Source organism: Dromaius novaehollandiae, chromosome 4 (genome assembly GCF_036370855.1).
Source record: "Dromaius novaehollandiae isolate bDroNov1 chromosome 4, bDroNov1.hap1, whole genome shotgun sequence".
Taxonomy (NCBI): domain Eukaryota; kingdom Metazoa; phylum Chordata; class Aves; order Casuariiformes; family Dromaiidae; genus Dromaius; species Dromaius novaehollandiae.
In genome coordinates this window covers 8,191,126-8,215,633 of record NC_088101.1, presented here as the reverse complement: position 1 = coordinate 8,215,633, position 24,508 = coordinate 8,191,126, and the positions used below count along the sequence as shown (strand labels likewise).

The 24,508-nt window shown below is 48.6% G+C and overlaps 3 protein-coding genes across 29 annotated transcripts in view; 2 read left to right on the top strand and 1 right to left on the bottom strand.

The window, feature by feature from the left end:
• The window catches only part of LIN54 (lin-54 DREAM MuvB core complex component), a 43,850-nt gene extending 40,205 nt beyond the window's left edge, over positions 1–3,645 (top strand). For all 6 annotated transcript variants that reach the window (XM_064510367.1, XM_064510363.1, XM_064510366.1 and 3 more), the window contains 2 exons: positions 193–395; positions 813–3,645. In XM_064510367.1, coding sequence (XP_064366437.1) covers positions 193–395; positions 813–1,014 — 405 coding nt within the window. In that variant the 3' untranslated portion in view covers positions 1,015–3,645. The remainder of the gene's footprint in view (positions 1–192; positions 396–812) is intronic.
• THAP9 (THAP domain containing 9) lies at positions 2,266–11,746 on the bottom strand. 5 transcript variants are annotated; one of them, XM_064510359.1, is made up of 5 exons: positions 11,341–11,746; positions 11,028–11,243; positions 10,546–10,843; positions 9,595–9,748; positions 2,266–8,806 (listed from the first exon to the last, which is right to left on the bottom strand). In XM_064510359.1, exons 1-5 carry the CDS (start codon positions 11,596–11,598, stop codon positions 6,844–6,846), a joined length of 2,889 nt encoding a protein of 962 aa, XP_064366429.1. In that variant the 5' UTR covers positions 11,599–11,746; the 3' UTR covers positions 2,266–6,843. The 5 variants fall into 5 exon arrangements, with proteins under 5 accessions (XP_064366429.1, XP_064366430.1, XP_025958537.2 ...); XM_064510360.1 differs by having other exon boundaries at positions 9,595–9,745; XM_026102752.2 differs by having other exon boundaries at positions 11,048–11,243; positions 11,341–11,550.
• SEC31A (SEC31 homolog A, COPII coat complex component) overlaps positions 11,713–24,508 on the top strand; it is a 47,089-nt gene continuing 34,293 nt past the window's right edge. For 8 of the 18 annotated variants that reach the window (XM_064510355.1, XM_064510353.1, XM_064510351.1 and 5 more), the window contains exons 1-8: positions 11,714–11,848; positions 13,920–14,002; positions 14,586–14,709; positions 17,554–17,752; positions 18,997–19,092; positions 20,765–20,905; positions 22,264–22,406; positions 23,397–23,496. In XM_064510355.1, coding sequence (XP_064366425.1) covers positions 11,751–11,848; positions 13,920–14,002; positions 14,586–14,709; positions 17,554–17,752; positions 18,997–19,092; positions 20,765–20,905; positions 22,264–22,406; positions 23,397–23,496 — 984 coding nt within the window. In that variant the 5' untranslated portion in view covers positions 11,714–11,750. Of the gene's footprint in view, positions 11,849–11,916; positions 12,052–12,645; positions 12,779–13,919; positions 14,003–14,585; positions 14,710–17,553; positions 17,753–18,996; positions 19,093–20,764; positions 20,906–22,263; positions 22,407–23,396; positions 23,497–24,508 lie in introns of those variants that run through there. The other 10 variants (XM_064510347.1, XM_064510349.1, XM_064510346.1 and 7 more) reach the window with 4 other exon arrangements.

The window sequence follows — 24,508 nt, the reverse complement described above, 5'->3', positions numbered from 1 at the left end:
TTGATTTGCATTTGACTCAAGCGTTCGTTCTGGGAAGATGTCTTGCCTTGATGTGAGAATGAGTAAACTTCAGTGGCTTCCTCCAGGGGATAATTGGTAGTAGACTAAAACAGAAACACCTCTTCCCTGCAGTTTGTCATAAAGTGGGTCAGAATTGCAACTGGTATCTCACGACCTGTTTGTTTCTTTCAGGCAAAAATCATGTGTTCTTCCATATGTAAATGCATCGGCTGTAAAAATTTTGAAGAAAGTCCAGAGCGAAAGACATTGATGCATTTAGCAGATGCCGCAGAAGTTAGGGTCCAGCAGCAGACGGCCGCAAAGACAAAGTTATCCTCCCAGATCTCAGATCTGCTGACGAGGCCAACGCCAGCACTCAGCAGTGGTGGGGGAAAGTAAGTTTACGCGGTCTACCTTGTCACTTGTTTCTAATAGGATTTTTATGATGTATATGACCGCTGTTTCCCTGTCAGCTCTGAATGCTGCCTATACAAACACTGCTGTGTTCATTTCACTGCAACTGGCTTGTTCGCTGTCTTTTGGTCAGAGGTTGTCTCAGGGCTCTGGGAAGCAGTGGGACAGGTGAGCCCTCCTCAGTCCTCCTGCCAGGAACTTGCTCGGTCCTGGAGTTAGGCCTCCTGGCAGGAGGGCAGCGAGGGAGGAGTAGAGAGGTGATCAATGTTGTTCTTGCTTCGCACTGTACAGTGACCTTCGAAGGAACATCTGTAAGACTTAAAGCTGCAGTGCTTTGGAGGGGGTTTTGGTGCACTGTGGGTTCTTGCGGTAAGTGACTGGGGTTTTATTTATTGCAGGCTGCCCTTTACGTTTGTAACCAAGGAGGTAGCTGATGCAACCTGTGAATGCCTTCTTGCACAGGCGGAGCAAGCGGAGAAGATGGGCAAGTCGAAAGCTGCAGCAGAGCGCATGATCCTGGAGGAATTTGGACGCTGTTTGATGAGAGTTATTAACTCTGCAGGGAAGTCCAAAAGTGACCCTTGTGCCATGAACTGCTGACTCGTGCACATGAGCTACAACAAAGCGGACTGAACAGAACATTTAAGGCACAGGGACACTTTGGTTTGGGGCGGAGGATTTAATAATATTTGTTAATTTGGTGCTTGTTTTAAATTGACTTGCATAAGATTGAAATGAGAAATTCTTTTATAACAAGATGTAGAGTCTTTTAAATCTTAGCTAAATCCTCTTATACTTATGACGATGCCTAAAGGTGAATTTTTCTTCCTGATGTTGTACAGCTTTTAACTGGGGTTTCCTAAAAGATGGATGTTTTCTTCCCGTTCCCCCCAAAATAATTGCCTGAGGGGCATATATAAATTATTATAATATATATTATTTACAGTGTATGGAGTTGCATCACATTGTGCATATAGGAAAACACAGATGCTGACAACAAACAGATGGCACTTCTGACAACAGGCCCATAATACAGTGAAGTATCAGTGTATCCAAGTTAATTCTGAAAGGAAGTGTGTAAAACTGAACATCTAAATAGACAGTAGTATCTGTATTGAGGACCGGATACAGCACGTTCCTTTAGTGTATACGGCAGTGTGAAATATGCAGTCAGTAATGCAGAGGGGTTACTTACACGTTTAGCAGTGGGCAGGTGGTTAAGAATCTCACTGAAGCGGGGCCCAAGGAGCTCTGAGGTCAATAAAGCTAATGTTTTTTTGCTTGTTTGCTTCGAATGATAAAATCTTCGGCGAGAGCTCAAGTGTTGTCTAAGCTGGAATTTGAAGGCTAAGACAGTGGCCTGTTTTCAAAAGTGAGAAAGAGCAGCCATGCCCTAATGCTAGGCTGTCTGCCCAACAACAGTGTTAGCCTAAGTGACGAGCGGGTGGATGCTGTTGCTTAGGTAAAGCTTGGTGCTCAGAGGTCTTTAGCAGCCCAGTCTGTCAATGGAGGTAGGAGGACTTAGCAGTCCATTGCATTTTCTAGGATCAAGCTGTTAGCCTGGAGATGTATTTGAGCCCCAGAGGCTGGGGTAACGGGATACAGTGGAACCACAGTTGTCTTGATGAGGACTTGAGACAATCTGCATCCAAATTGACCTGCGGACGCGTGTGGAGATCATGTTCAACCTGGTTTGTGGATCGTCTCGACACTCCTCCTCTGTATGTTGTCTCGTTGGTGATTTATTTGGTTTAAGGTTTTTAAGTGTTGTTTGGAATGACCATGAGAGCCGTGATCATACAGGACGCTAGCACAGAATCAAGACTGCTACCAAAACAGACATACTGATCCTTTGACAAAAAAAAAAAAAAAGAAAAAAGAAGAAAAAAACGAAAAAACAAATCAACTATAGCTGTGTATAGACTAGGGTGGGGAATTTTTTCAGTATTTGTTACAGGCAATCTCCGATCACATTTTTGATAGTGGAACACATTTACAAACTGAAGCTGGTAAGTTATTTACCTAAAAGTAGCATAATAACCGTGTTTAATCCCAGGCGTTTTTATTAACTGTCTTACTGCTGCCTGAAAAAGATCGCTGGGTTTTTCCAAAAGGGATTTTGTATTCCTTGTGTAACTGTAAATACAGAGATACAGCAGAGCTCTTCCTCTGGGTTTTTGAACAGGGCCAGGCTGGGAAAAGGTAGGGACTAGGCAAACCAGCAGCAGAGCCAAGTGCCTACGTGTGTGACGGCAGCAGGATGGGAGGATGCTTCTGCTCTGTGGCTTCACCCCATTCTCCTGCCCACTGAGCGAAAGGTCCTTTCTCTTCAGCCCATGTTTGGTGCCCCTCAAACCGCTTCGCAAGGTGCCGGGGACCAGATTTGGCCTGCTTGTCACCCTTTGAAGAGCCCTGTCCTGTAATAGCATCTTCCTGAGCATAAGTAGCAAATACACTTGTGCAAATCTCTGAGAAGGGAATCCATCACTCATTTAAGTAATGCCATTTTTTTTCATAATTAGGACTTGGATTTATTAAAAGTCAGTGCAGTAACTTTACATGTAAATAGTGCGGATATTCAGTTTACTTCTAGTGACCTAATATAGTATGTCCAGTAAGATTTGTATAAATGTAAATTAGTGTAAGTGAATAAAGTAATACCTACTTACGTTATTTTTCAAACAGATTGCAATATGCCTTCTTTTGTTTAGACTTCAATCCATGTTAATTTTGTATATATTCTGTGTCTTACTCTAAATTGCACCTTTTGTGATGTGTATTTATATACAGTGTGCAAAAACACTTGTGAAATTTAGATTACAGTTGTAATTATGTATGATGGCATTGCTTGAGAATATTTTGCTTGTAAAGACTTTGAAGGTGCAATCAAATGCTCTTAGTTCTATTTTGGTTTGAACAAGCTTTCTCAAACATTAAGCTTGGATTCCTCTCTCCCCTCTCCCTGGTGTAGTATGTATGAATTGGTTTTTGTACTTCCTTAGCCATTTGCATCAAACTGCTGGACAAGATTTACAGTCAAGTTCATCCAGTCACATAAAAATAATTGGGAAAGGGGCAAGGGTTCATTTTCTAGTTCTGTTTACATCTGAAAGTAGAAAAATTAAATTTATATTTACTAGACCTATTCAAAGAATACACTTTTCTATATTGTAAAAATAAAACAGTCAGATAAATCACAAAGAAAAATAAACATTTATACTATTCTGTAAATATGATCTTTTTGCACTCCTTTCCTTGAGCGCTGACAAACATGCAGTAAAGATTTTCACCGAAATATCAAAACAATAAATCTGTTATAGCTAGGCACAGTCTTGATGCAAGTACTGGCTTGACTTTTTGTATGCGAATCCTCCTGGAGATAAACTCTTGGTTACTTGCGTACTTTCGTGCATAGCAATGGCTGTGAGGCACAAAGTTGCAGGCTGCATAGCTTGAAAGGGGCAAAAGCTGTCAACCCAAGCCAACACCAGGTTGTTAAGCCCACATGTTAATTTTTCTTTTATTTTTTGATTCTTTCATGGGAAACCGTAGTTTTTGTATGTGTGCTGGTTAGACCAAAGCTAGGCTTAGACTGAGAAGGAAGATCTGCAGGGCTGGACCGAGAGGCCTTTCTGCAATCCCCTTGAAGATAGCGTGCCACACAACCACTTCCAGGACCCAGAGCAAAATTTTCAGGCTGAGCTTTGGTGACAGCCTTTGAGTAAGTAGCAGGGACAATGTACAGCTTTGGGGGTGGGCAGGGGGACCCTGGGTCTTTTACGTCATGTGGAAGAGGTTTGTGACCAGCTCCATAATGTTGTCTTGCTTGCATTAAGGAATGGGAGTCAAAAAGAGAGCTTGCCCTCTCTTTTTTGCCTTTCTTTTTTCATTCTTGTGCCCCTGATTTCTCAGGAAAAATATCAGGATGGCCAAAGCAAGTGAAAAGGGGATGAGGTATTACAGATGCTTGAAGATGATAAACTTGAAATTGATGTGATGGAGGGGAAGCGCTAGAAGGATTCAAATGCTCAGTATGAGTTGGGACAGGGGTGCACACACCCCAGAAGGGGCGTGGTGTTGCTGTGAGGAAGGATGCTCAGTGTTTTGCAGGTGAACATCTGGACAAGAAGTGGAGTTGCTGGGCAGAGAAAGCAGTGCCCGAGATGCGCTGTGGGAAAAAGCGTGGCAGGAGAGATCACCTGGTCATAGTGGTAGAGTGAGAAATGCTGAAAAACTCCATTGAAAGCCGCAAATTCCTGCAGGGTGAGTGAGTACAGTCGAGATTATTTCTGGTGGGCAACAGCAGGTCTGTATGTTTTAGAAATGAATGACAATTGCTGCAGAATTCCTGCAACTACTGTCACGTTTTGTGTGAGTATTAGACGACTTTGTTCTTCTAATTAGATAACTGCCCCCCTTTTTCTTTTCCTAACAGTCTGCTTTTAGGCTTAAGCCTAATTCCGGCAGGCACTTTAGTACTTCCTTGGCATATCTCAAAAGCCTCCGACATCAGTACTGAAGTGAATTACAAAGGGATGGGACGAGGCTCAATCTGAACCAAACAAGACAAACTGTCTGATGTAAACAGGAAGTGGTAGCAGGCTTATTTCCAACAGAAAAGAATTAACAGCAAGGGAGGGCCTGCTCCCCACAGCTCAGCTCGTTTTGCTGCTGCAGGTTTAGGCAATGCAAACGCTGCAACTTGAAGTGCGTGGTGGCACACAACCATGCTAATCAACCACTGAGATTTCTGCAGCATCTTGCTGGTTGTCTTGAAAATTCAAAAATACGAGAAAAAAATAGTTATTTCCTACAAAATATGTTGTAGCTGAAGTGGTTCCATGGCAGTTAGTGATGGCTTCAACACTCTTATTTTTTGCATAGGTAACTGGACAAGAAAAAACATCGAGAACTCTTGGGGTTTCGGCTTGTTACTCCCAGCAGAGAACAGATGAAGGTCTGTAGTGCTGCAGCTGCTGCTACATAAGCAGAGCGCTGGGGATTGAGTAGGGCAGCCCCACTCCCACAGTCAGAGTGCAGGACTAAGGGAGGGGGGAAGAACCCAAACCTACCAGTGGCTGTTTTGTAAGTTTACTGGCAGGCAGAATTGCACCTTGAATATTATTCCCACCCCGGGAAATAGTGGATCACCATACTTCATCCTGTCTACAATAGGCAGTTTGAAAGTACCTGGATAGCAAGGGTGGTAACTGGCAAGTAAACGCTTGCTGTCTGCATGGATGTAACTGTTGTTCTGCATGCCAGAGGGGAAATAACTAAGCAGCAGTTATGCTGGACTTTGTTATTCCAGGTGGAGCACTGTATACCAAGGCAGCCTCCTTACCACGGAAATGAACTGAATGAAGAAGCCTGTTCTACTGCTTGACTTCATGGCGCAGAATCTGTGAGCCAAGTTAATCAGCGGAAACGCCATCTAAAGAAGACTGCCGTGTGCTGGGGGCTGTAGGACATACCAAACTGCAGCGCAAGCTCCGGGAGGGGAGCGTCATGTTGCGCGGTGAGTGGGTGACCCGATAGGGCCATGTAACCAGAGCCGAAAAGCTGACCCCGCAGCAGCGTAGCGGTATGTGCCCGAGCCCTGGCGCTCCTGCCCGGAGGGGCACAGCAGGGCCTGCAGAGACAGCCTCCGCGATCCCTGCCGCACTGCCAGGCACACTGGCATGGAAGCTGCCTTAGCCTTGTTCTCTCACGGGGAATTACAACACCTTCCCAGGTTTTTATCACAATGTTGATTTTTAAAAGTGAAGTTTTAGAGGTGTAGTTCTTTAACGCAATCCCCTTTCCACTGAGTCCAGACTTATGTCAAATGGCTAGCTTAGCTTGTTGATGAGGCCTATAGGAGGGGATATTAGAGCCATGTACAACATGAGTGTCTTTTTTTCTCCCCCACGCCTTTATTTTCCTTTTAAAGTAAAAGCTCCATAAGCTCTTTTGCCTCTTTTTTACTGCAGCATTGCTATGGCAAACTCAAATTAGCAGCACACTTAATCCCCCTGCCCCATGCAACTGCAGATGCATGAATATTCTCCTCTTAGGAAGAGCACCCCCAGCACTACACAGCCCAGCACCACAAGGGGATGCTGCATTGTCCCCTACCACCTCGCTACGCATTTCCAGCAACTTCTCCTCGTCTGCCGCAGATACCAAGTCCAAGACGTGGCTGCTTGGCAAGATTCCTAGATGGGAACGCAGGGTGAAACAAACTGCTTTCCTTGGCTCGTCTGAACTGTGACCAGACCCCGAACCATTTGCACTGGCCCCACTCGTCACTGTTTAACAAAGCAAGTTTTGCCAGGCAAATAGCGGCAAGACACCATATTGTTTGCTGACTTAAGTGTTGCCTGGATCCGGCCATAACTGAGCCTAAGTAGGGGCAACCATCCCTGTCTAACAGCAATGAATGACTAGTCATGGCCCTACACAGGTTGGGCTTGATTGCCAATTATGCAATGGTGATGCAAATGAATGTTTTCCCTTTAGTCTCTTCCATCTGTGCCTTCCACAATGATATTTCAAGTTTAAGTTTTTGGCATGGTTTGTTCTGAGCCGTATGTAACATCGCATTATTTCCTTTAACAAGATGGTGTAGTGATTGTTGATGCACGACTCCCCATCAAATAAATGGTCAGTGAGTGTGGGAAAGAGGGGGCTCTGTCCCAGAAGCTCACAGCAAATTTTCTGTTCTAGAAACAGATCCCATAGCTTAGAGCTCTTGCCGCAATCTCGCACTTTGGTGTATGTCCTAAGGACTTGCTCAGAAATGCTCGTGACGTGGTGCACGCTTGCAGAGGGCAGACTCACTCCACCTAACTTTTTTATGTAGAGCACTGACCCACATTTTGGTATGCTCTCATCTGACTCAAAAAGAGAAGCAACACAAGCTTCACATTGTAAATCAGAGGCTAATTGTTCAGCAACAAACCCAGTGGCGCAGGTGATGCTCTGCACGTGTAGCGACAGGTCCGTCAGTGCATCGCTCAGCGCAGAGTCACGCAAAGAAAGGCCTGCGCTGAAGGGGTACTCCATCGTCAGAGTCCTGCTACGAGCTGGATCGTACTGAGAACGAATGTTGCCAAGGGTCAGATCCGTCCTGCGGAAGATGGATACATCCAAGGTGCTCACATGGCCAAAGCCGCTGCTGTGTTGTAATCCTGGTGCCAAGCTGCAGCTGGCCAGCAGTTTGTAGTAAGCTGCCTGGAACGCTGCGCAAGTGGGATTGCCCCAGCCAACGCAAGCCTGCCTGAGACACCGAAGAAACAGCTCCAGCTGGTCAAGGCTGAAGGTGTACGTGAGGAGGCGGTGCAAAGGCACGCCTTCCGGAAGCACGTAATTGGTGTAAAGCCACTCGAGGCTCTCGGCGTTGAGCAAGAAACTCAGAAAGCCCAGTTTGCGTTTGCTTTTTATAATGCATCTCCCAAGAGAGTCCGTTAAGGTGACAAAGCAGCTCTTGGCCTCGTTGAAGAGGTGGCTTATTTTGCTGTAATTTCCAGCTAGCAAAGGCCCCTTCAGTCCCCTTCCATAGGGACTTTTGCCATGGAATACATCGCACAGACGGCTCATCAAACGCACAAACTTGATGGTACCGCCACAGTTCTGGAATGAGGCCAGGCCCAGCTTCTGGAGGTGCTCCAGTGCATCAGCAGCACCCTCACTGAACAGCTGGGTGGCAAGGTTGACTTTCAAATAGCGGCGCTCCTCACTGCCAGGACAGCCTGACCTGGGACTGCACAGCTCTAACACCCTTTTCTCTTGCAAAGCCGCAAGCTCCACCACGTGTTGCCACTGTGCTGCTTCACTGAGCCACTGTATCTTCTGGAAGCACTGCAGCGCGTTCCTTATCAGCTGCAGCGCGTGGCAAGCGTCAAAGAAGTACGCGATGCAGTGAGCCGAGCCGGGCGGGTGCTGAAAAGTGCACTGGATCTTATCGGGGTCAATGCGGATCCCCAGAGCTCTGGCTATCTCAGCACCGCGCGCGGTAGCACCCGATGTCACAGACAGCACCGCGACGCCGATGTTGTTCAGCTTATTGACGGTCTGACGAAGTAGCTGAGCAAGTAGGTGGCCGCTCGAGCTGTTCACAAAGAAGTAGCCAAGAGGAGCCCTCCAGGGACTCGTGATGCCAACTGCCATGAGGATTACCACTTCTGAGGCCAGCGGGGCTTCATCGGCATCCAGGACGCCTGCCCCCACGTCAACAAAGCCCGTGAGACGTTTGGTCTGGGGGTCCCATTCCTGCTGCTTCTGGAGGGCCATGTCTTGTACCATCAAGGCACAGTAACGGTAGCCCTGGTCGCCCTTCTCCACCCTTTCCTGAAGGCGAATAAAAATGTCGCTGCTGAAGCCAGGAGCAGCATCGTTATTAGACAGCCAGCTGGAAAAGGAGGAAGGATGCAATTAGGAGTAAAGATTCAGAGAAAAATGAAGGTTCCTAATCTCTTCCTTTTTCTGACTAATGGTCCCAAAGTTTCCACTCTGTACGGTCCTATTGCTTTTGACTTCCCCGTGCTGACGCTTGCCCCATCTCTCTATCTCTCTCCAGTATGTTCTGACTGATAAGTGGAGTGCTGCAGGTGAAATGAACTGCTCCTTTAACACCGCCTGCTTCTTCTATAAAAATGACCTTACTAGTTTTTGCTCTTTTTCCAGTATTTGGCCCGTTCCTCCCCTCTCAGAAGTTTATGGGAGTATTCTACTCCAAACACAGGACCAGGAGCAGCATTTGTGGAGTACTCCTTGCAGTACATGGCAAAAAGTGGTGAAACACCTCATCTTTTTAGTATTCCTTCTTCATTCCAGTGACCTCTGAAAATATTATAGATACTATGGTATCTAAGGCCACAGTATCTAGCTTTTCTCACTCAAATATTTGTTTGGGAGTATTTAGGAAGCTCCATACTTCCTCTAAAATTGTTAGTATAATGTCTGTGTTAACTCTGAGAGCGTAAAGTGCATGCCTAAACTCATACCCCTCTCTGAGATACCTGCTGTTAATATTTTGCTAACATTTGTTTCCTACTCTGCTTGGCGTTTGTTGGTGTTACCAAAATGAAGCATGGAAAAACTACTACAATTGAATGTATTTTCATGATAGATCTCCGTTCCACCAATTTCTAAATAAGTACATAGAAACCTATTCAAAATGAAAGAATATGAACTTGCTTTGTCAGGCTGGAAGGATGAGGCAGGGGAAAAATCTTCCGCAGATAGTCATAGGCCTTATTATGGTAGAGGTGGAGAACACAAGCAAATTGTTTCATCTCCAGGGAGTATTCTGTCATCTGCCTCCAGCTATGTGACTCACAGGGCAAATCTGCTTAAAAAAAGTACAAAGTCAGCTTTAGTGGAGCAAGTAAACAGCTGCTAACTTAACAAAAGGATAGATAATACAAAAATATTGTAGCACAAGGAATACAAGGCCACGCTACTGCCTCTGGAATAACAGAGTTATGAAGGAAGTTTGATGCAATACTATCAAGTTCGGAAGTGCTGTCACAGTACCTCTCCTTTTCCTCAGGATAGGCGGTGGCCAGAGAGTCCTACCACAACTCTGCTGCTTATGCCATCTCTTTGCACATAACGGCTCTTTCCCTCTTTTTCCTATCTAACATCATTTCAAATGTTTGAGTAGATATTGCATCTTACTTGGGGGTGCTGCTTAAAATTTACAGCACAAGAGAGAAACCATGAAACTACTCTACAGTTTAACCGGCTTTTCCATGTTACACCACAAACATAAACAGAGCTCACTTACTCTGACAGCACAAAAGATAAGGCTTTCCTAATTAAACATACCCTGTCCTTGATTTGTCTGTCAGCTAGATGTTGGTGTGATTTGATTAAACTGTCCTTGTTACAGGGCTGACCTGAGCACTGTATGAAATTCGCAGAGAGGTCTGAGGATACTTCATCCTTTGCAGGGTTGGATGTTGTGTTCTGGAACTAAAAACCTGCAAAACCTTTGCTTTGTAGTTAAAGCTTAGAGTATTGACCCTAGAAATCTAACAGTCGGGGCTTACCCATGTTATATACAGCCACATAAGTACATAAAACTGGAATGAGGTAGTATCTACCCCAAAACACTCTTGTTTAGTCAAATGCCCCGAGCAGTACCTGAAAATTGGGCCTGCAGCAAACTCACAGTTTCCTCAGACAATTGTTTCTTCTCCGCCAGCTCCCTGATGATGCTGAAAATTTTTCTTGGCCGGGATGTGGGGCACCTCCTTGCTGCAGTAAGCTGCTGCTTCTCAGGCAGTGGCTGTACCGCCTTCATTTCTGTCTGCTGTCCGGCAGCTGCGACGGCATCCTTTAAGCTGTAGTTGTGATCCTCGGCGATGACCTCGTCGTCAGAATGGTCTAGGAGAGGCTGCTTCAGTGCTCTTGGGGACGGCCTGTTCCTACAGTGCAGGTCCTAAAGTGCAAAGGAGGCGGAAGGTGACCGCAGCGCTCAAAACCCTGGCAGGGCTTCAGCGCCGAGGGGGCCGAACGGGGCAGGGTCGGCGGTCCCTCGGGAAGGCGCGCTAGACCGTTTTGCCCGTAGGCGAGTAAGCAGCCCCCTCCCCCCCCACCACCGCCCAAGCGGCGGCTGCCGTTACCGGCCGTTGCGGGCACGCACCGGGCGGGGGAAGCGCGAGGGCACGGCCCCCCGGCGCAGCTTCCGCCGCAGCCCGTAGCGCTCGAAGTCGGCCTCGGCGAAGTGCCGCGAGCAGAGGATGGCCCCGGGCCCGGGGCTCCAGGCCTGGCGGCTCCGCGGGTCCACGCGGTTCACGGCGCGGATCCACTCGCGGCGCTGCGCGGCGTCCACCGGGAACCTGCGGCACACGGAGAGAGGCAAACATGGGGGCGCTCCCGGCCGCCGGGCCCGGCCCCCCCCCCGCCCGCCCGCCCGCCCGCGGCGGCGGCACTCACTGGTGGAAGGAGATGCCGCGCTCCCGGCTGCGCCCGTTGTCCCGGGCGGTGCAGCCCAGCGCCGAGCAGCTCCGCGTCATGGCGGCCCTCCCCTCTCCTCTCCTCTCCTCTCCCCCCGCCTCTAACGGCCGCCCGGCGCGCGCCGCCGACCCACACCCGCCGCGCCACGCGCCCCGTCATTGGCTGCCCGCGCTCTCCCAGCCTGCCCCTTTCCATTGGCTGGCGACTCGCTTCCGCTACCCCTTCCCGCTTTCTCATTGGGCGTAGCGGCTGGAAGGGCGGAGCAGGTATTTCCTTAGCCGTGCTGCGGCCCCGCCCCAGCTGACGCAGCCTGCACGGGAAGTGGAGAGGAGTGGCGGAAAGGAGAGGAGAACCACGCCAATCAGCGGCGGCGGAGGAGGAAGGCGCCAATGGGGAGCGGCGTGCCTCGGGGCCAATGGGAGCGCCGCTCTCCCTCCCTATATATAGCGGGCCGAGCACCCCAAGCTCTTTTTCCCGCCGCTGAGAGGCGAGTGCGGTTGTGGGATGCGTGTGGCAGCGCTACCGCCGCCGTGCGCGCGGCCTCGGAGCGGCGAGAGGCCCGGCCGCGCCATGGGGCCCTGGGGCGTCCGCCCTGGGCTTGCTGCCCGCCCGGCGCCTGCTGGGGGGTCTCTGAGGCGGCGGGACGCGGCTGAGGCGCGGGCGAGGCCCAAAGCGCGGCTGCCGTGCGAGGTGGGTTGGGGGCAGCGTGTGCAAGCGCTCCCAGCGACAGGCTGAGCCGCCTCCACCCTGGGCTGCTGGTTCGTGGCGCGAAGGCGTAACGACGTTGGCGGGGCTCTGGGAGTAGCGACTGGGCTGCAGGAGAAGAGATGTTGTAGTTGCTGCCGCTTCTCTGCGTTTTTGCACGCCGTTACGAGAGGCGAGGCGGCCTCGCCGTTGCGCGGGCGCTTCCTGAGCTGCCGAAAGGGAGCCCCGCAGCGGCTGGTGGTGCTTCGAGTAGCTGGCGCCCTTCGAAAGCACTTCTCCACAGGCACCCGCTCTGACGAGCTCCCTCTCCCTTGGGAGGGGGCGCCCCGTCCTCCAAAACGTCCCCCTCCCCGTTGCGCCGACGTGGGGGCACCTGAGAGCGCGGCGGGGGTGTCGAGCCGCCGCCCGCCCGATGATGAGCCTCTCGCTGCTGTTCACATCCTGACGCGCTGTGATTACTGCGTTTGAGCTGCTGAGGACGGGCGGCGGCCGGCCCTGCTTCCCCCGACCCCTCCCCCGCGCGACCCCTTCCCCCGGGCCCGGGTGAGTCGGGGGGGGGGGGGTGCCGCGCGCCGCCGTCTCGCGGGCGGCGACCGTTGGTGACCGTTGGTGACCGTTGGTGACGGTTGAGGCGCCCCCGCCGGAAGGGGCGGGGCCGGAAGGCGCCCGCGAGGCGGGGTCGCGGCTGCCACGTTGGAGCGGGCTGCGGCGGGTGAGCGCCGGCGCCGGGCCGGGGGAGCGGGCAGGGCCGGGCCGGGGGTCCCCGCGCGTCGTGCCCCCGGGGGAGGGGGGTGCCCTGGCGGGGCTGCTCCGCAGGGGGCTGCGGTCGGCGTCCGGCTCGCCCGGGCAGGCCCGGGCTCGGGGTTGCGAGCGGCGCGGCCGGGCCTCGCCCCGCGCTCGGGCACGGCGTGAGCAGGCAGGAAATCCCGGCGGCTCCCCGAGCGAGCCGGAGAGCGCTGCGGGCCGCCGGCATCTCTCTGGGGCGCGGCAGGAGGCAGCGGTTGCAGAACCGCTGTGGAGTGGGCCATCGCCGCGTTGCCGCTTCCACCCTCCCCGCGGATGTCCCCCCGCATGCCGAGGGGGCAAGGTGTGGAGACCCCGCGGGCCGTGTTGGGGGCTGTTGCTCGGCTGTGAACACCAGGAGGCTTTTGGAAAGGTTTTGCTCTGTCCTGGTCCCTGCTGGCTTGCTGCGCGCAGCTGCCGGCAGGTGATGGATGCTGCTTCCTCTGTATCGTTAGGGAAGCAAGGTTGTTTACGCAGATCTTGTGCAAAATTTAAGGGTTGAAATTATGGTTGAAGAGCTAAGCGGAAAAAATTGGTGCAGGACGCGAGGATGTGTGCTGAAGGATGCCAGCTGCAGAGACATGGCAACAAGCTCTGACCATCTGTGACAGTTATCTGTCAGAGACAGCAGCCAGCCCAGGAGCATGCTCTGGTCCTGTGTGGCTGTTCTTCTCAGGTGCAATGGGATGTTGGTGGAAATAGGTCTGGAGAACAATTCAGACGCCAGTCCAGTGACTGTGGCCCTGAAATAGAACTAAATTACATGCTGAAGACTATCTTTAAAATCCAAGCCTGCTGGTTGCCGAGTGTGTTTTGTGGTGGCTTTGACAGTGAGGGTTTCATTTCTGATTATAGGTTTTCTGAGGCTTAGCATTTGCAGTAAGAATGGGACTTGTATTTGTACCTAAAGGCAGGACCTGCTGTAAGATCGGCAGTAACAGTATGGGACCGCCTTTCTTCAAGTGGTTTATCTGTGGCTACTTGTGGCGCCATAATGCAGCCTCTAGCTCCATGTTAGCCCATTCTTCCTGTGTTGTCTTTAAGAGTTACCTTTTTTTTTCTTTTTTTAGCAAAATGAAGCTGAAGGAGATAGATCGTACTGCCATGCAGGCATGGAGTCCTGCCCTGCAGCACCCCATTTACCTGGCCACAGGTAAGTTGTTGGGGTGTATGCCAGCAGGGCTTGGGCTGCTTGGGGTGGCCGCTGTGAGGTGGTTGTAATTGCAACTTAAAGTAGTTCACGTCCTGAAGGTTGAAGCTGGAGTGGGGAGTACCATGTAGTACCTCAGACAGTTTTCCAGCCTTGTGATACCGATTTATTCCTGCATCTGCTCTTTGTGGTGTGACAACACACTTGCTGCTCTGTAGGCAGCGGCGTCAGCTCCTCTCTTGCAGGTTAAAGCTACAACATCCTGACCTTACTGCTGGTTAGCTGTCCTTTAGTGCTCGTCTGGCACTTCCCTTGTTTCTCTGTTATTAACTGGGTTTCTCATACGTTACCAGGGAGAGGCAAGCATCCTCCTGAAGCTTCCTCTTTCATGCTGGTTAAGAAACCCGCAGAGGGAATTGTGGGGAGGAGAATTATATAGAAGTACTTCTAAAACAAAACAAAAACCTGACCCCATCTCAGGGTCCCTTTTGTCAGGACGGTATTTTTGTGCCCTGCCTTGTGTTGCTTTTGCAGTAGCTCCTTTCTGTAGCATGTCTTTCTCAACCCTGAGCGTGTTTCTTTGTAGGTACCTCTGCTCAGCAGCTGGATGCGACGTTCAGCACCAATGCTTCCCTAGAAATATTTGAGCTGGACTTATCAGACCCTTCCCTGGATATGAAGTCCTGTGCCACCTTCTCCTCCTCTCACAGGTACATGGTGGGGTTGTAAGTTTAAGAGTAATGGCTGTGGAACTGAAAGGCCAGCGCGCGAGGTTGGACTGCGGTTGTTGAGGAGGGGAGCAGAGCTTCAGTGCTGAGGGACGGCACGTGAGTGGCATTGCTGTTCAGCGGGGACGGCATGGTGCGATAGTGAAGGCTGGGTCTCCAAGGAGTGGCGAGCAGTTTGTGCTCTGCTGTGAACCTCACAGCCTGGTGTTGGTTGGGTGGTGTGAAGGATGCTGACCGTATTTCTTGGGGAGCCCCTGGGAGTCTCCAGAGGACAGAAAGAAATGTGAAAATGGAGTTGCAACTCTTTCCTGTTGCTGCATCCTGTGTATATTAGGTATTTCTGGGAGACTCATGTAACATACCGGACTGGCTTGTGTTGTGTGTGTAGCATCGTACTTCACCTGGGCAGCTGGGAAGACGTGTTGCCGCTGTACCTTTCAATTTAGGCCTCAGTATCCCTTCCTTCCTTACTGTGTGCTTGGCTAAATAAATACCGTTAGCATCACGGCACCCTGTTTCCCTCTCAGCAGCACTTGTATTGACTCTCTAGAGACCACTCCAGAAGCCACTGTTCATTGTGAGTGAGCTGTAACAATGTAAATGGAAGCACAGGATGCTTCCTTCTGGGTAGAGAAGGAGCCGAGAATTATTTGTTGAGATTGGATCCCATCCATGACCCTTCCCTGCTAGCTGCAGCGTCAGCATAGCCACTAGTCCCCCACTGACCCAAAACTCCATGAGCGGAGGTGCAGAGAATTAAAGCAGTTTGTCAGTAAGTCAAAGAGAGTCTGGCGCTGAGAAGCAATTGCAGTTTTCTTCACCTTTGGTGACACAAGTGGAAATCAGTTCAATTTTATTCTGTTATCCATTTTAAAGTGGTAACTTCAGGACCTAAGACTGTTACTCACAGGTTTTGACCAAATGCAGTTCCTAGAAGTTGTGTTGCCTAGAAATAGTTTCTAGGAACTGAAATAAGGATTTGGCTGCATTTGCATGCAGTAAGGTTGTGACCCTGTTTAGAGATGCTCTCCTAATGCGGGTAGGAACAGTTACAGTAGTTTTTGCAGGAAGCTTGCTTTGTTTTGTGTCAGTTTTGTGGCAGCGAGTTCCCTGGCTGCTGCTGAGACTGCCAGGGCCATTGCACTGTTAGCCAATTTATAATCTAAGTCCTGCAGTCATCAGCATTTTGATACATGGGGCTTGGGAGAAACAGCCACAGCCTGCGCTCAATGCCCTAAGCTGCAGGCAGCGCTGAGGTTAACATTCCCTACTGACTCCCTAAGAGCAGGATGAGCAGTCTGATCCTTCGAAATTTCCATATTCTACCTTGTTTTAGCCATGGCTGAGATTTTTCAGGGCTTGCCAAGTGGCATATGCTTGCCAGATATCAGAGACCTTCCCTAGGGTTAGGATGCAGAGCTCCTTCAAAAACTCTGCCCTTGGTGAGCAGGTCAAGTAGTTGACTTTGCCCCACAAAACGCAGGAGTTAAATTTTTTTCTAATACGGTAAGCAACAAATGACCCAAATAGCAATGTATACATCAGCCTTTATTTTGGCTTGCAGCAAATCAAAATGGTCAGGTGATTACATTCTCAAAAAATCAGTTCTGCAACAAGTTTTTCTTGTTGTCTTCCTGTAGAAAGTATGGCACTGCTTTTATAGAGCCATACTTTATCTTCGAAAGAGCAAAGGGCAAGTGGAACGTAAACGTACACTTAAATTTTTTTTTCTCACCCCTTTCTGCTTTCTTTTAGGATTATTATCTTAAGACCTGTTGAATTGTGCTGGTACTGTGGTATTAGTGTCTGGCCAATCTGTTGGTCAGTTGATTTCCTATAACCTTGCATAGCTCAACAGGTGCAGAACTATAACAATTTTTGTACCCAGAGAAGGGGTCTGCCTGGTATCAGACCGATTTCAGTTTGTAGCGTTGTTCTTTGGCTGCATCGTCACTGTAATCTGAATGCGGTACCGGGAGAGTAAGTGCTGAGATTGAGCTGCCAAATAAATGCCTGGCAGTTACAGTATTTCTTGTACAGCATATGCTCTTTGTCTAGGTGTAAATGCGTCTTATGTAGAAGAAATGTATTTTCTGCATGGCTGAATACACAGGAGTGCTGTTGTGTTGATGAAACAAGGTTGCTTAGTGAAGGAAAATTGGGTATTTACAGGTTGACAAAAGCTTGGAAATAGCTGGAAGCATGTTTAATTCCTCTGACCTAGTCTGGAAAAGACGCTGTGGTTCAAGTGACGTGCTTGCGTTGTGAATGCGCCGCTTGCTGAGCCTCCAGTGCAACAGATAAAAATTTTTTATGTTCAGGAGCACAGATGAGAAAAAAGATTCGCAATTTTTTTCTAGTTCCACCTTTTTCTAGTTCCATCTATTGTATGAAGAGCTTCTGCAAATACCAGAGACTTACATCCAAGCTGTGGTTGGATGGGCTTACAGCCCTTATTCTGATTTACTCCTGTTGTTTTGCAAAAATAAGCTCAAAATCATGTGCAGTGGGAGGGTTTACTTGATTTTGCAGCTAGGATAGAGATGTAGAGGTTCTTGGTTCATTCCCATGGCCCTCTGTCTTGACCAGGAGTAAGATTTGGGTGTATCATCTTTCTGGTGCAGAGGGGTAAGCAAGGAAGTGTTGAGGCCTCATCAGTTAGGAGAAGCCTGGTTAGAGCTTTTCTCTGAAGCATCTGCAGTGTCTGTTAGATCATGTGGCAGCCCGGAGGCTCCAGCTGGGCTGTGATGAGTGAAGTGGGGTAGGTCTGTGTACGTGGAGAGCTGGCGGTGGATGGTTGTAGACTGGGGTCTTTGTGTCTCGCAGGTACCACAAGCTGATCTGGGGGCCGCACAGCATGACCACAGGGGAGAGTGTCTCAGGAGTCCTGATCGCCGGGGGTGAAAACGGAAACATCATTCTGTACGACCCAGCCAAAATCATAGCTGGAGACACTGAAGTAATAATTGCACAGAAAGACAAGCATACGGGACCAGTGAGAGCACTTGATGTCAACATTTTCCAGGTTGGTTTTCTGTTCACACAGAGTTGTAGAACAGTGGCCTGGCTTAACAACGTGTTACCTTAAATGTTTCTGTCCCTTTCCCAACCTCTGAAAAGCACAAACGAAATTTGGTGTTTGAGTATTCGTGTATGTCTAGTACGGAAAACTGTTCTGTTACTAGAATCTCAGTATGAAGAAGGCATTTCAGGTGTCTCCCCAGTTTAGGGGATCTGCTCAGGTTAGGTGTAAAGTACAGGTGGTCCTCTGTGATGTTTTTAGCTAGTCTCCCTTTGCAGTTTCCACGGCCTACATCAGTATCACTCTGGTCACAGGGAGTATTTATGCGCTCTGTTGCTTTGAATGCTCAGATGTTAGGGTTTTCTTTTGGGGGAATGGGGAGGATCTGTCATCACAGCTTCTGAATTTTCTCACCAGGAAAGGGGAGACAGAGCGGGAAATGCTGGGATGTGGCCTTTTTAGGCAGAAGAGCTCTCAAAAGCAGCAAGCTTTCCTCCATTACTAAAGAGCATTTACTTCCTTCTAGATACAGTGGGTTGTTTTTTCCTTGTCCCTGTCAACTATGTGAGAATTCAGTTGATTTCATTTTCTAAATAGCACTTCTGTCTGTGGACGCTTGCTTTTAGCAAGGCCACCCTTTGTTCATTGTGTCCTCTCTGAACTGCTTCTCTTCCCTTTCTGTTTGTTATGAAGTCGGGGCTCGCGTTGGCACCAGTAGCAGATGTGATCAAAGACCGCTCCGTGCCCTCGGCTGGCATCGCCCCTGTCTGGCGTCTCCTGTCCCAGCCCCAGCGTTGCTCTCGATCACTTCCCTGATTGAGGAGGTGGTGCGGTTTGCTGCAGGGGGTGTAGATACCGTGCTCCCTCTGGCCTGCTCAGAGCAAAGCGCTGGGTTGTCGGCAGCGGTGATGGCTGCAGCCCTGCTCCTCTATCTGCCCCTTCCCAGCAATGCCACAAGGCGCTCTGCTCACCTGCCTACAGCCGCACTCCTGCGGCCACCCTCCGGGTGTTCACCGTGGCTTGGAAAGACGGTGCGGAAAGCAGGAAATGGTTCTTGGCACCCACGCTTGGCTTGGCGTGTGGACTTTTTGCCAACTCGGTGTTTACAGTATCAAGAAAACTTAGTTTTCCCGTGAGCCGATCTAATAAATTGTCACAGTCCTATGGATCTGACCACTCTCACCCACTGAGATTATGAAAGCTGATACTGAAAATACTCCTTAACATCTTGTTAATCTGTTTCACAGACGAATCTCGTGGCGTCCGGTGCTAATGAGTCTGAAATCTATATCTGGGACTTGAACAATTTTGCCACACCAATGACACCGGGAGTGAAGACACAGGTACTAGATTTGCATGTCTTAAAATGCTGCAAACCAGTGAAAAATAAGCAGGTTACTTAAGCTGAGAGTTTATTGAAACCTGCAATTATGAAGTTGTTTAAGGAAAAGAAAGCCTTTTAAAGTTTAACTTGTATAGCCAGTGATGTTTAAAATATAGTTAACTGTGCTGCATTTCTGACAATGCAAGATACAGGAGCAAGTCAGTTGTGACTGGACTGTTTTGCCTGCAGTTCATGTGTAGCCATGAATTTTTGCCCAGCTCTGCAGGGATTTGAGTTGATACTGCTCCTTTTGTAGGCCCTCGAGTCCAGTTTCCCGATAGCGCAAGCATGCCCACCTCCACACAGTGAGCGGCCAGCACGGCTTCCTGAGCAGCAACCCTGCACGTGCAGGCATTTCTATCCAGAGCAGACCTGCAGTTCTGGCTGGCCGCATGGCAGTTAATTCATGTCTTCATGTGGTGGGATTTTCCAAAAAAACTGTATTTCACAAGGAAAGCTTGAAGTGCCCCTTACTCTGTGGAAAATGTTGCATTTTTATCAAGCAATAAGTAATCATGAGCCAAGTCTCTCTGGTTACACCATTTTTTAAATATTCTTAGCTGCTGCCCATGGACTGAGTCTCTTCTAGTCTTCCTTGGCATGTTTCAGTGCATGTGTGAATCTGAAGATGGTGAAGGTGCAGACTGAGAAAATATAGGAACGACTCAAACCAGCTACTGAGAAGTCAGAACATGAGGCAGTAGGTTTGGCAGTTCTGTGGTTTTCAAGGAATATGTAGTTGCACCAATGTGTAGCCTGCGTCTTGTTTGAAGAAGATTTATGGAGGAAAAAAAAGGCTTTTGTCCTTTGTGCCTTGTAAAGGAGACATAAGAATGAGAGGAAGTTTTTTAGAAGCGTGTATGTTTCTGTAGTTAAAAAATTGCACAAGTAGTTTGTGGCTACTGGAAAATTAGTACATAACTGCATGATAAGTTGGAGAGAATAAAAAAGCGAGGAAATGGGTTGAGAAACAATCTTGAGTTTAAAGAATTTGAGTTTAAAATGCTGTGGGTTTGGATGTTTTTTATTGAGCTAATCTGATGATAGTCAACATCATGTGGACATTTTGGAGGAAGTTTGCCTCTATTTGATTTCTGTATAGGAATTTTCATATTTGATAATCACTTTAATGAAGCATGTGATCTTTTAATCCACATGTTTAATGACAACTGGAAATACAGTGCAGTAAGGAAGGCTGGATTAGTATTGCTGTTATTTCTAAGACTAAAAATAAGCAGTTAAAAAAACAGGACCACAGGACTCCTCCAAGCAGACTTGCCTTTTCTCTGTAAGTCATAAACTAATAATCAAAGGCAAAAGTGTAGTTCAGAAACCCAGATACATTTTTGTGGAATACTTTTATGTTCTTGAAGATGGTTGTGCTTAATTTTCTGTAAGCAACTAATGTATCAGACTCAAAAACAGGAAATGCGGGCAGCGTAGGGAAATGCTAGCAGCTTTAGAAGTGGACTTTTCAGGTTTTCTGCTGTACAGCTTGTGTACTCAGGAAGGCAGAACAAATGCGATACCTGGGATGAATCTCCTTGGAGACTTGTGTTTCAGAAGTGTGTGAAAATAAAGGGCTTTGAGGCGGTTTAAAAGGCCGTGACAGGCTGTTCTGTGTGCGATAGCCTCTCGAAGACATCAGCTGCATCGCGTGGAACAGGCAAGTCCAGCACATCCTGGCATCTGCCAGTCCTAGCGGCCGAGCTACCGTGTGGGATCTCAGGAAGAACGAGCCCATCATCAAAGTCAGTGACCACAATAACCGGGTGAGTAAGCGCCTGCAGGGCTGCGTGGGTACCCGTGTGGAAATGCCGGGCACTTCTCGGCGTGCCGACAGAGGTTGTAGGGCCTGTTCTTATACAGCACAGAGATACTGGTGCCCGCTCCTGTTCTGTACAAGCTGAATATCTACTGCTTTTTGTTAAAAGGCTGTGTGTGTGCTGAAGGAGTGTCATTTCAAACCAAATTATCCAGGTGCACATTGAAGCAAGGGAAAGCAGTCAAATTTCTTGTTGGAATGAGACATAGGTTTGAACAAAATCAGTACTGATCTGTTTGGGGCTACCACAAAGATTTTAAGCTAGGTGGAAGTGGCATATTGTGGCAGAATGTGCTGGAGAGACAAGGAGGCAGCCAGTGTGCTCTGCAAGCAGTACAAATAGTTTTCATTTTGCATAGCAGGCAACATCATCTCTAACGGCTTAGGCAGAGAGCGCTTCTTCCTCAGTGTCACAAGTGGGGGGAGCGCAGGGCTGAGCCCTGGCAGGAGGCTGGCGGAGCCACGATTGGCATTTCTGCTGCTCTGGATCTGGAAATGGGAGCAGGCTGCAGCCGAGGAGGAGACTTGTCCTCCGGCAGGGCTTTGTGGTGGACACCACCAGCACAGGGGAGCGTTGCCCATCGAGGCTCTTACGTGGGATAGTGTCCTGTACGCTACCAACCACTGCAGGTGCTCTCAGGCATTGTTAATGTAGGAACAAGTCTAAGTTTGTGGAGGAGGAAATATTTGTATAATTCTATAAATTTTAAACTGGATATTGCTATAAAAAACTTTGAGGTAGTACCAAGAGTTCAAAAAGAGATTCCTTTGTTAAATGTGTGCTCTTGGAAAAGCTGCTTAGTCATTACACTTTTACTTTAATAGACTTTATAACCTTCAGTGTTTTATATATCTTTCCCCCAGCAGCAGGCAGCACAGTAGGCTGGCTTCATCATGTGACTGTAGCCTCCTGCTGCAGTGTTCACATGACAATAACCTCTCATAATGATAGTTTTTACTTGACATATTGGTAAATATTAAAATCAGTGAAAACACTTTATACAGAGGGTTTCTTATATTAAAGAATATTCATAGTCTTATATTAAAAGCTAAGATTGGGAGCAGGACAGCACAATGTCATCTGTTTGAGAGGATCCCAGGAAACTAACTGCAAGTCTTCTCATTCATGGAGAAGAGGAGATGATCCCGACTGAATGCAGGCAAAAATAGTGCCCAAAAATACAGCTGCAGATTGGGAACTCCCTCAGGACTGCATTTTCTGTGCATCTAGACCTATTTTGTCTGGTTGTCTTGTGTTAGTGCTGGTTAGTTGACCTTGTGTTGTGGCCCACTGTTGTCCCTCAGATGCACTGCTCAGGCCTAGCGTGGCACCCAGATATCGCTACGCAGATGGTTCTGGCTTCGGAGGACGACAGGTTGCCCGTGATTCAGATGTGGGACCTTAGATTTGCCTCTTCGCCACTTCGTGTTTTGGAAAGCCATACAAGGTACGAGTCTGTTGTAGCCCGCTGCTCCATGCTGTTTGCACTCTTGGTAATCGCGTATCAGTCTGGATGTCTCGCTGTCTGTGCGGTTCCCTGCGAACACTCACTCAGCTGGAAGCAGTACTTCCAGCAGCAGTCACTGTTTTACCCAGACTTGCTAGCCAGCCAGCCCGGGGTCCTGAAAGGCTTGCTTCTCTGGGGCCTGCTGGTTTGGAGGCAATAGACCTTAAAGAAAAGGCATCCTTGCACTGAAAAATAACGATTGCTAGCTTGTTTGTATGCTTTTTGAGAAGAGGGAATTGAGATGCCAGGGGTCAGCAGTACTGGATCCTGCCTGAATTATCAGCTAAAAATGCACCTGAACACATTGTCACATGCAGACACCCAGAGTCTCTCTCCCTTCTTTCTTGCCCCCCACTCCCCAATACCTTAAAAGTGGATAAAAGAAAAGTTCAGTTAATTTCCAGTGCCTCCTTCATTTTGTTAGTGAAGCTTTTCCTTATGCCATAAAAACCACACTTGGTTTAGAGGCGAAAACAGCAACAAGTCTGGGTTGCAGCTACTGCCGAAACTGCTGCCAGCGGTGCTGCTGACGTTAACCTTTGGCTAATAAAATTAGGTTGTCCAACTAAGTCAACACTGATCTTACCCTACAGGTTTGCACGCCAAGTGTTAATGATACAGGTAAAGGAACCATTCTTTTTTTTAGAAAAGACATCTTGGTATCCAGTTTCTCTTAAATGAGTGTTGCGTTCAATTTTCAGGTACTGTGGCTGCTCTTCTATAGCTCCTTGCAGAGAAAATAGAAAGCATCTATTTCAATGAATAAGTGTTGATAATATTCAGAACTTCCTCCTCCTAAAATAAGAGGAAGGAGTGGGGAGGACATTTCAAGGTGGATTGCTGATATAGAAGCTTGTACAGAGAAATGTTTTATTTGTCACCATTTTGCGTTTACACTAATCTCTTCATTTTTATTGACTTTTCACACAGGGGCATTTTGGCCATTGCTTGGAGTATGGCAGATCCAGAGCTGCTACTTAGCTGCGGGAAGGATGCTAAAATTCTGTGCTCTAACCCGAACACAGGCGAGGTATTGTATGCAAACCACTTCTAAAATCTCTCTCTGTTCAGTGGCACAAGCAAAGCAGTGTTTTTGAAAGCAGTCAGTTTTTCTTCCGCTGTTTTACCCACTCTTCCAGTGCTTGCTTCTTTGTGTTTTCAACACAGTAAAGGAAGAAGAGGTGCTGGAAGAGATCTGTGACCCTTCTCCTGGGAGAGATGTTTCTGAGTGATAGGGCCACCTATCCTGTTCTCTTGCAGTTGAAGTACGTGCCTTCAAAGTTTTCCAGTGATGCAGGACTCCTTCCTCATATTCCTGCTCTACAGCCTGCTAGCTGTAAGGAATGTAAATGGCCCCACTTAAATGAAGTATTTGTACTCTCTTTGATTGGGCTTCATGTGGCTGAATTACTCTCACCATTGTCTTTTTCCCCTCTTTCAGAACTTTTAGCCAAAGCAGAGGGATTTTGTAGGTTATTGCAGTAGCGGCAGATCATTATGAGCTGCTTTAATGCTTTCACCCCTTTCTGGGCCAGGAATACCTTTCAAAGAGTACGTGGATTCTTTATTCGGAAAACTTGAGTGCTGACCCCAGGGCCACTGCTTGGGCACACTAGCTTTGGCAAAGCTAGAGGACTCTGTGGCTGCTGTGTGGGCAAGGTAATCCTGAAGGACATAGTGAGCAGTATTTCTAAAATTCAGATGTAGGTATTTAACCAGTACAGCTGCACTAATTGGAGTCAGGCCATGTTTAGCATCACTGTTGTGAAAGGTGAGGGCGCGGTGACGGGTTTGCTGTGGTTAGGCAAGGCACCCTAGTTGAGGTGACACCTCTTGCTGTGCCCTGAAAGATAACAGGCTGTGGCACTGCTGAGTTGGAGGGGAAAGCCAAAGCATCCTGGCTGGCAAGTGCCAGGTCTCCGGCCTGTCTGCCATTCCATCTCCAGATGGTTAGTGACAGCATGCCTGCTCTCGCATCGCTGTGTGCAGGGCTCATCTGCCAATGTAGGAGCCTCAGCCAGGAGATGTTTTATTGATGCCGA